This window comes from Magnolia sinica, chromosome 10 (genome assembly GCF_029962835.1).
Source record: "Magnolia sinica isolate HGM2019 chromosome 10, MsV1, whole genome shotgun sequence".
Classification (NCBI taxonomy): Eukaryota; Viridiplantae; Streptophyta; class Magnoliopsida; order Magnoliales; family Magnoliaceae; genus Magnolia; species Magnolia sinica.
Genome location: NC_080582.1, coordinates 79,438,746 through 79,449,956, shown reverse-complemented (window position 1 = coordinate 79,449,956; position 11,211 = coordinate 79,438,746). Strand labels below are relative to the sequence as shown.

At 41.8% G+C, this 11,211-nt stretch overlaps 1 protein-coding gene across 3 annotated transcripts; it reads right to left on the bottom strand.

Annotated features, from left to right (window-relative positions):
- Positions 1–359: 359 nt before the first annotated feature.
- LOC131217099 (E3 ubiquitin-protein ligase DA2L-like) lies at positions 360–5,798 on the bottom strand. 3 transcript variants are annotated; one of them, XR_009157201.1, is made up of 9 exons: positions 5,468–5,798; positions 5,302–5,353; positions 5,093–5,141; positions 3,641–3,722; positions 3,350–3,488; positions 3,115–3,208; positions 1,867–1,933; positions 1,103–1,770; positions 360–721 (listed from the first exon to the last, which is right to left on the bottom strand). XR_009157201.1 is itself a non-coding variant. In XM_058211851.1 (9 exons), the coding sequence occupies exons 1-8, from the start codon at positions 5,672–5,674 to the stop codon at positions 1,180–1,182; spliced, it is 1,281 nt and encodes a 426-aa protein (XP_058067834.1). In that variant the 5' UTR covers positions 5,675–5,797; the 3' UTR covers positions 360–721; positions 1,131–1,179. The 3 variants fall into 3 exon arrangements, 2 of the variants coding, with proteins under 2 accessions (XP_058067834.1, XP_058067835.1); XM_058211851.1 differs by having other exon boundaries at positions 1,131–1,770; positions 5,468–5,797; XM_058211852.1 differs by having other exon boundaries at positions 1,131–1,770; positions 5,302–5,360; positions 5,468–5,597.
- Between the last annotated feature and the right edge of the window lie 5,413 nt (positions 5,799–11,211).

The window sequence follows — 11,211 nt, the reverse complement described above, 5'->3', positions numbered from 1 at the left end:
AGGTGGACCTCCTATCTTAGGAATGACTCAAGCCATTTGTCGGGGAATTGAGAATGCTGAGTAGCTTCCACCACCCAAGTGAAATTCCACAAACCGCAATCGCCGAAGCTATTGATAATCCACAAACCACTTGATTCAATAGAGAGAAGACCCATAAGTTTGATATGGAAAACACCAATATGTTCTACTTGGAGAAAAATCCTATCCAGATTGAGTTTCTCAAAGACAGCTAGTATGACTGTTATCACCCAACAAAGAAATTCCGATAGATGAGATGATGTATAGACTACTGAGACAGAGACCATGAAAAAGGTGCTTGATGCTTCGCAAAACATAGTTGTAGACAACAGAACAAGAAGTTCAAATTGCAACCACCTAGAGCATGCTTTCTCCTTTGATTCAATTCCATACTGAAATCATACAAACAGTTGGGCTGCGTTTGGATGAACAATTGATTTGGATAGTGAATTCACATAACTATATACTCATACATAAAAGCCGGATAGTGAATTTTGAATATACAAACACCACGCAGCTGCTTTCCTTTGAATGCTTGATCACATGGTACCATTTGCAACACAATGCAATAGGCGATCAATCCAAAAAAAGAGAGACGGCAAGATCGGCTGCATGAGATTCGAACACTGATTGAGCAGAGAATCCATACCTTTCCCATTTCCAGCTTTAGAAACTCCGGTGGTAGGACGGCAGCTCCTGGGTCCTGGCATTGCCAAAAATACAATTACAGAACGAGGAAGATGATCATCATCCCTTAAAGAGGAATTATAAAATGTTTGGCCCAACAAAATGCGCGTGCGGCCCATCTTTGGTGATCGAAATTGTTTGTATCGGCCCATGGTGGATGGGGTTTGCCCAATAACTCTTCCCCCATTGGATGAACTTGACTGTTCAGTAGGGCTCCTGTGGTTGTAAATTGTCTATTTTCAAGGGGCAGATAGGATCATCAGATCATGATGGGGAAGATAGGCATGCATGACCATCCCATTATGTGTTCCACCAGATCAACATCTTAGATAAGAAAGGCGGGCCCCACTCACGCAATTGCCATGTCAAACGAAAAACACTATCTATTTGAACTGACCATCATATAATAAATCTTTGCTTCACACCTTCATGGTGACAAATCCCAAGGCAGCAGATACAAATACTCCAATAAGCTCATGCAGTGGCGTTGGAGACCGTGATAAGTGGCCGATCGACTGCAAAGGGGGCCGAAGGATGAGAACAGCTTGCACCTGCCCCATCATCAGAACAATCTGAACTTCCACCGGATGGATCGGAGAGAGAGTGAACACTGCTAGAAGAAGAAGACTCATTGTCAGCACCATCCATCACTAGATCTTCATCAGAGGCAAACCCAGATTCCAAACTTGGATTCTCCTCTAAGATACGGGCTGCAAGCGATCCCCAAGAATCATCCTCGGTTGTAGAAGAAGAACTTCCCAAACATCCATCTTCTGATTGCGCTCCACTGGGTTCCAGACCTGAAAAGGCGCCAATAGCTATCGCTCCATCTATTGCTTGACCGGTCTGGTTGTTGTTCTCACGGATTAACTGCAACAACTCTGATCGTTGAATGTTGCGCTCTGCCATTCTTGCAATTGCAACCGCAAGTCCTCCAGTCACCGATTCTGCAGAAGAAGCTTCTCCTTGATTGATGAATGCTGAAGATGGCCCACATTGATTTGACCCATGGGCTGAACTTACGGGTTCAGTTGTGCCACTTGGTCCACAAGACGGATCCAAATCCTAAAAATCAGAAATATGATCCACTCTGAAGTGTCATGCTATTAACTGATTGCTGTCCTCTATGTGAAAACCAAAAGAACACTTAGTAGAACGAACCTGAATAGATCGCCAAATGGCTTCCGTAATCATGACATCCTCAAGATCTAGATCCAATTCTCCATGCCTGTCAAAAGAAATACAACATTCATACCCTTCAACTTGCAATCTCCAAATCAAGGTTTGAACCATTGTCCGAAACCAATGCGTATCAGTTTTGGTGCCCAATGAAATAGATGATTAGCACCAATAACTTTCCTCCAGATTCACCTTTTAGAATTGCACATTTGAGGGAGATGAAGTAGCTACAAATGCTTATTAGTATGTTTGGTTGCATTTTGTGAGACGCGACTTTTCTGTGGCCCCACCAACTAGAAGTACACCTGTGGGCGGAAGCTGTGGGCCCACTGTAACATCCTTGTGGCATCCACTCCGTCCATCAGTTTCACTAGCTTATGTTAGGACATAAGTCCAAAAAATGAGGCATCCAAAACTCAAGTGGATGGTATGCATTCAATCCCACTGTTTCCTCCGGCATGCCCCACTGGAGTTTTTGGAGCTGCCTCATTTTTGCAATCATGTCCTAACATGAGCTGGCGAAACTGACGGACGGAGTAGACGTCACAAGGACAACCAGGTGGGCCCCACATAGCTTCCACCTATAGGAACCTGTAGGTGGAGGGCACAGGCAATTCGCATCCCATTTTGTGGGGTTTTTGGACTATTTTTATGCAAAACTTCTGCATGTTGTCCTATACATATCAGGTATCGGGCATAGACAATACAATATGCGGTATGCCGGTCTTAACCCTTGCTCCAAATGACAGTTAAGAAATACAAAAGCAGGTACATATTAAACAGAAAAAAACGCCCAACACTGGTAGCTTGGACTTTTAAATCGAGAAGATTTTTGGGCATGGCCCACCCACTGCAGGCCCAACATACCACTGTCTGGATCAGTGAACCGTGGGACCCAATACTAACTGAAAAACCTGAGTATAATGTACATATCAATGGTTGAGGATGAGATCGTTCCCCTACAATCCATGTATACTTTTCTCAGTGAAAGGTCTCCATTGAATGATCAATTGCAGCATCTTTCTTATTTTTTAGTAAGTTGGAGTCGAACCTGAGACCTCAATGTTGAAACACAGGCTGTCTACCCATTAAGCTACGGGTTCAGACCCAAATTGCATATTATTGTCATGATTGAGGAAAATGCATAACAGTTCTTGCGAGTAATGGTTAATATGCAACTTAGGTATAAGATTTCATTTGTAAAAGAAAAGATTGAGATTTTCCAAAAACCTTCCATTGCCATCATTTACAACCGGAGATCGAGCCACTGCCATCCCTTCGCCCGCTAAAGATACCTCTGAGTCTCTAATGTGCCTGGCATCACCTGCTCAATCCAATGGACCAAGATTAAATGAATAGGATGATGTATGCATGCATGCACACACATATAATATTAACAGTAGCAAATCATTTGAACTCTGATTCAATCAAACAACAATATGGAACTCAAACTCGGGATAATCACCACTCCGACTAGAGAGTGCCCTGAAGCTTGGCACTGCAGATTGAGCTTCCACATCAGAAGAAATACGGTCAGCCAGTGTGACCCGATCCACGTCTTGAGATTGCATCCTTTTTTTTGCCTCGATGACCTTTTGTTCTTCCTAAACCACCAAAGAAAACCAACAACATAAGGCTTCTAGCAACCCAGCTTGGGAATTCCACCTGTAGACATCCGACCTCACACACACGTAGATGACGAGATACATATCTGTAGCTGGAAAACAAAATACCCATTAGAGATAAAGACCCATACAGCTTGTTCTAGGCTCTTCTCTTCCTGTGTCTTTGCACCGCGGTACTCAACAGCATAGCTGGAATATTTACAAAATGGGCACCTTCAAAGAGCTAAGAAATTCAATATAACGAAACCTTAACATGGATGGATGAGATTAAAAAGACTCAAAATTCAACAATCATTCTCCTAAAATATCTAATGAAGACAATAAACATAGCTCAGCCCTTCTTTTTCTTCGAGAAATCTTTCAACTTAGTTATGTTTTATCATTTTCTAATCATTGCAAAACTCCATCAAAAATAAAAGAAATGAGAGGCAAAATCAAAGACAGGCTCTATTGCTCCCATATGATTCATATCCTCCAGAATGGTATCAAAGCCATCACATACACATGAAATTAACACTTCTTGGATTGGAAATTCAAAAAGAAAAGGAAAAGTAAGAAACCCAAATTCAAAAGTGGTGGGTGTAAAAAAAAAGGCTCGCAAGACTAACTTAGTAGATGCAGAAATAGGAAATTTTAAATAAAATAGATTTAGCACCCAGAAAAAAAGAATGAAATTTGAAAATCCTTGAAAATCTCAAATGTTACATTTTTCATAATTGAAATCTGCTTCGAAGAACACAATCTTCAATATAAAAGAAACATGTTTCTTATGCACATTCATTAATTCCATTTATCTTGTGGTGTGCATGATGTCCATCACCCAATTGGGGGGCCCCAAAAAATCAAATCCAATCATGGGAATAATGGTAGGGATGTGATACCCAATGTAGAAAAGTTCGAGCTTCAGTATGGACCAACAGAGGTGGGTGTATGTATGTCATCCAACTCGTTCATTAGGTGTCTCACCAGGATGAATTGAAACTAAGTGTGCGCACCACTTGAATTTTTGCATGTATTTTTTTTTTTATTGTTTTCAACGGTGTGGAGCCCACCATGGTGTGTGTGCGTGTGTACCATCCAACCCGTGCATCAAGTGAGCCCCACCATGGTGTGTGTATGCCATCATCCTGGGACACCCCAAAAATCAGCCCAATCCAACTTTCAAGTGGGTTTCACCATTTGAATTTGTAGGATGTTGGCATTTTTCATTGTTTTCCATGGTGTGGCCCACCTGATGGTTGTATCATCATCAACCTTATTTTTGAGGGATCCCTTCTTCATGGTGGGAAGCACCTGTTGGATTGGTTGATGTCATGCACATTCCACTTGAGGCCCATTTCCAACTTTGCACCATAACAGTGGTGAAACCTTTCCACGTTCAAGGGTCATTTAGATGCCTGTAAAATCCTTCAGTTGTAAAAGGTTTACAGATAAAGGCATTATAGGGGCTGTTTGGATGTCTTTAATTGCCTATAAATCTCTACAGCTTTACAGGCATCCAAACGACCCTTATGGACAAAACAGAAATAATCCTAAAGAAAAATTAAAACAAGCATAAAAATCGATTTAGTTTTAGAGGATACTGAGTAGGGCGATCAATCGCATTGGAAGGCTTCATCTGTAAAAAACACTCTGCAACAACAACAACAATCCAAACCCAATAAATTCACAGAAAATTGAAAAAACCAAACCAAATTTCAAAATTCAATCAAATTCATAGCAAAAAAAAAAAAACCCAATTCACAAAACCAACCAAAAACCAAAATTCAAAAAATAAAATAAAACAACTCACCAGTGCAGATTCCTTTCATACAACACCTCGACCTGTTCAAACTCGGATAGAACTGAAACCCGAATATAAAAAAAATTCAAATCCATCAAAACCCAAAAACAAAAATCAAAATTACAGAAACCCAACAAAAAAAATACAATTTTTAGAAGAACAGGTAAGGAATTACAAAGAAGCAGATAGGGCATTCTTCAAGATCGGCGTTGGAGTCTTCTACACCATCGAAGCAAGGCGCAAGCTTCTCAGATAGGATGAGCTTCCGGAGCTTCTTGTAGTCGACGTTCGATGGCTCGCGGACCAGTCGGTGCGGCTTCGTGAATCGTTCCTCGATTGCCCGACTCGCCCGATTCCCGACCATTGAAATCCGATTCCCCATTTCCGCTCGACTATTCTCTCTCTGTCTTTCTCCGAATTCCTCTGTTTCTGCCGTTTTCTCTCGCCTTTTTTTATTAACATCTGCTTTTTTGTCTTTTTCGTGTTTCCGCGGGTTTCTGTAGGGATAAGAGGAGAGAAGATATGGCAAGCAAAGGCATAGAGAAGATTGAAATCCGCTGGACTACCAATGTTGTGTAGTCCGCGGTGTTCGTTGAGAAGTGAGCCACCTTAGATGATCTGACCAGACGCAACTTCCCTGTATCCGCACCGCCGAGTCCGTGTGATGTTTGCACCGTCCATCAGTTTCTCTAGCTCATGTTAGGACATGAGCCCGAAAATGAATCAGATTTAAAACTCAAGTGGGCCATGACACAAAGATGGTGGAGATTGAATGCCCACCGTTGAAACCTTTTCTGGACACTTCCTGTGGCGTGGACTACTTAAGTTTTGAATCTGCCTCAATTTTTATTTTGGACCTGGATCCACCGAAGTTGGTGAATCCCATGACTGTGCCGCTTACCTTGATGTATATTACTTACATCCATGCCGTCCATCCGTTTTGACGGCTTATTTTAGGGCATGAAGCTAAAAATGAAGTAGATCCAAGTCTTAGGTTGATTACACCCCAGGAAATAGTGGAGATTGAATATCTACCATTAAAAACTTCTTGGGGGCCACCAGAATGTTTATTCTCCATCGAACCTGTTGATAAGGTCACAAAGACCTGGATGAAGGGACCACAAAATTATCAGCTTGATCCAAAACTTTTTTGGCCCACAAGAAATTTTAATGGTCATTCACCATTATTTCTTGTGATGTGGTCCACCTGATACTTGGATCTAATTCGTATTTTGGATCATTTCATAAAATGACCTGTAAAAATGGATGGACGGCTTGGATATAAATCACATATACCAAGGTAGGCCCCACTTTCAGGGTTCTACTGACCCTTAATCCATAAGAAGTTTTTAATGGTCAATTATCAGTGTTTCCTATGGTGTGGTCCACTTGAAATTTTGATCTACTTTATTTTTAGGCTTATGTTCTTAAAATGAGCTGGCAAAATGGATGGACGGCGTGGATATAGATTACAGGCATCTAGGTGGGCCCACCGTCCGGGCCACACCTAATCCGCTCCTCCTTTTAAGCAGCGATTGTGAGTTTGCCTCCATTCGTTTGTTTTGAGCCAAGCCGACAACTTAATGGTAAGCGGCGTAACAAAATACTCAATGAGTCCAACTTGGAATAGTCTAGAGTGTTTGACATATGGTCCATTGCATGTTAGATCATAAACCCAAAAATCAAGCAGATTCAAGGCTGAAGTGGGCCATGATTTTTTATTTTTTATTTATATTTTGTTCTTCATCCCAGTGGAATCACCTTGTCAACGGCTAGGATGGCACATGAACATCATGGCTCACTCAGGAAGATTTCAATGGTGGGTGTGCTCGTCTTCACATGAAATGGCGCAACCGATGATGGAGTGGGCCAGGCCGTGTTGTTGGTGGGTAAAAGAGTGTATATTTGGATTTTGGACCACTGATGTGAGACGGTAGTCCACCTGCTTGACCACGTAGGCAGTGCAAAGCCCACTTCAGGAGGGAGGCCATGGACTTGAATGTCAGCCGTTGAGCCGTGCCAACGTGGCACGCGTGGGCAAGATCCAGGCCACTCATGCAGTAGAACGAACAGTGGGCACATAACCGCTTCACTAATCAGTGAGACAAAACCGTAAGTAGAATGTGAACCGTTGATCTTTTCTTACCAGCCGTCCATTTTTTGTCACCCAGGTAAGTTGTGCGCCCCACCTAATGAGTGAACCAGTAGCCGGCTCCTTGATGGCTGCCATGGACTACTGGCACCAGCTGACCCTAACCAGAGTCAAGGTTGGCGGAGAGAATGACACGTGGAAGCTGTTCTAACCACTAAGTACGAAGATATCAACTCCCTAGTCCGAGTCGTAACTACCAAAGACTAGTGGAGAATTGAACACATGCGCCGTAACTAATGGTAGTTACTCTACGTTCGAGCCTCTTGGGGACCACTCGTGTTGTTTATGTGAAATCCAAGCCATGTACCCATTGAAAATCTTCATCTTAACCGTACATCCCAAAAATCATTCTGATCCATAACCCATGTGGGACCTTGTACAGGGATCAATGTGCAATCACGCCTAAAACTTATATATTTACGTGGTTTGGCCCACCTGCTGTTTGGAAATTGGAATAGTCTGAATTCTGGTGTCTCTTTTTCCTGGTGGGCCACACAAGATTCAGGGTCGAGTGGCATTAAAACACAAGGTGGACCCCACATTCCATCTTGAAGTTTCTGTGGTGCAAGTCATTTTGCCAAATGTCCACATTTATCCCTTTGGTGTGACCCACTCAGCTATGGATCATACTGAAATGTTGTATCTGTGCCTTATATGGTGGGGCACATTTAATGGACGGGTTAGATGGCACTGACATGTTGCATTGGGCCCCACATGGCTCGAACCAAGGTAATTGCCTAAGTTTTGTGTCTACCTCATTTTTTTGGCTCATTGCCTATCATGAGCTGGCAAAACGGATGGACGGGATGGATTTCTCACAAACATCTTGGTGGGACACACCTAGCTTCTGTCTTGATCATCCGTTGATACATGTAGGGCTCATGGTATCCAGATCACGACTGTTGATCAAAAGGAATGCATGGATGATTATAAAGTAATCTTACAGATCATTCAATTATAGCCCTTGGATAAGTGGCCCACTGGTAAAAGGTTAGGAAGAAAACAACGGTTCAAAAGTGAAGTCACACAGTATTATTTAGTCAGGAAAGTTTTGGGGCATGGTCTTTCAAGTGAGACCCATCACGTTAACGGTCTGGATCACGAAAAAAGTGTGCCCCACTTGTACAAATAAATGCATCAGACGGATATTGTATGGTAATCCCGACCGCTGATCTGTAAGAATCCGTGATTGATAGGTGATGATGCGTAAAAGATTTCCTAAATTAGGCAATTATAGCCGTTGGATCATTGGCATAGAAATAAATGGTTAGGGACTAGACACATTACGGTGGGTCCCACAGGACCTTTTTGTTGCCCGTTCTCCCTACAATGGAAATTCGTGTTCCATGTAAGGTGAGATGATATATGCTTTGCCGTTGCGGTGGATCCAAACCATCCAAATCATGGGCCCCACGATGGGATAGAAAATTATCACAAGAATCATAGCTGGGCCCCACATATTACAAAACGTACGTTGCTTTCGTTAATGATCATCCACTTAACCATTTCAGATTAACTTAAACCAACGAGAATGGTTGTAACAACTCACCCACCCGTTGTTACAACCATCTCAAAGGCCCACAAGGTTACCATACCATCACATCGTCTCATGCGTATTAGGACATCCGAGCCGTTGAAAAGGTAGGCCTTACCTTGAAGATCATTGGGCGCAAAATCTGGGCGGATCATTCCTCGGGTCTTCAGAAAATTGTTTGGTGGATCAGATCCATTTACTGTCTATTGTTTTCTACAGCTTGGGCTGGATCAGCCTGATTTTTGCACCCATTGATCTTGAAGCGGGGCCTAACTTTTTCAATGGCTCGGATGTAGCACATTCCTCCATTCGAATCTCTGCCAGTGAGACTGATCCCGTGCTCCAGAGGCGTACTTGAGAGAAGATCCGGTGTCTCTGAAGGCACGGGAGATATTATGCCTCCACGTCATTGCTGCATATATGGCATGCACGGTCAAGATCAGAACTGTTCATTCGGTAAATCCAACAGTGAATGGGCCACGGACCGAAAATGACACCGTTTAGTGGCCTTAACCTTTCGGTGACAAACATCAGCAATCCTCACATTGAGTGAGAAAAAGCTACATGCGTTAGATGGATAGGATGATCCGATCATCATACAAATATGAAAATTGTTGAACATAAGAAACCCGTCGGGCAGGGCCTACTGCAAAAATGGACCACCCATAAATCAGGCCCATGCAAATATGAGGTGGGGGCACAAAGTGAATTTGTGTTATCTACTTAGTGATTTGATCGTCCTAATTTTTTGGAGCGTTTATTTTCCATGGTGAGGCGACCCTTCTGGACAGGTTGGATTACTGTAAACACACCACAGTAGCCCTACGTGCAGCTATTTGCATGAAATGATAGGAAGATTATACGTAGCTTTGGCTCGCAATTTACGGACTTTTGAAGTTCTCCTTTGTGCCAAGAAAAGAAGCTAATTATCACATTAGCGAAATGCAAAGAATCTAGATAGTGATTAAAGTTGGGCCGCTAGCAACGGTCCAGATAAGCCCGGTTCCCAGCTCAATACAAAATCAGGCTTGAGCATGTAATAAGCTTACTGAGTATGACATAAAATAAAAGAAAAAAGAAAAAAATAATAAAAAAGCTTACTGAGTAAACTCTGTGTGGCCCACCATGGATGTATGGTGTACACAAGCGTATCCAAAGGTCAACTGGGAATGATGATGTCCACTGTTGAAACCTTCGTAAGGCCCACAATGATGTTTATTTGCCATCCAACCTGTTCATAAGATCACAAAGATATGAATGAAGGTAAAACACAAATATCAGCTTGATCCAAAACTGGTGTGGCCCTGAAGAAGTTTTCAATGGTAGTTGTTCAATTCACATTGTTTTCTGTGTGTGGTCCACTTGAGCTTTAGATATGCTTCAATTTTGGGCTAAAATTATATGGTAAAATGGATGGACGGAGTAATAAAATACATAAATCATGGTGGGCCCCACAGAGCTGGAGAGTGCATCCAAACAAATCCATATGGTCAATAGCTATCATACCAAGAATACCATCCTGATGGACCAGTGTATGAATGGGACGGATGGTTCGGAAATCTAGACCGTTGATCTGATTGGTCTAGCCTGGAAATCTAGACCGTTAACAAACGGAAGAAAACACATTTTCATCACCAAATAATAAAAAAAAGAGTTTTATTGAAAAAGAGCTTTTGGGGATGATTTAAGAACAGAAATTGGTGACCTTCACCGTTGATACAATTTAGTAAATGATGGAAGATTTTAGTAGGACGAATGGAATTATATGAGAAATACTTTAAAATGAGGGATTTTCAAGGCAAAGAATAATATTAACTCACCATTCGATTGCCTACATGCATAACATATAGATATTTTTCATCTTTTTAAAAAATATAAATATAGATATTTTAATGGATTTTTATATAAAAATTCCTCATTAATACGGATTAGTATGTGCATGACATCCAAGGCATACAACAGATGCACAGAAAATATGGTAGATTTCAATCATTAGGTGGGCCACACCATAAGAAACCATTTACAGCACCCAAAAAATCCAAATTCACTTGTAATCCTTCAATCATTTTGATAGTAGGCCACATTTTCTGTTTGGGTAATCATCATGTCCAGGTGCGTATGTTAGACAGGCTGGCTGTCATACATAGACTAGGTGGGCCCTACAATTCTCCACTATATTGCTTTTTAAATAATAATATTTAAATTAAAATTTAAAAAAAAAAAAAACCATTTC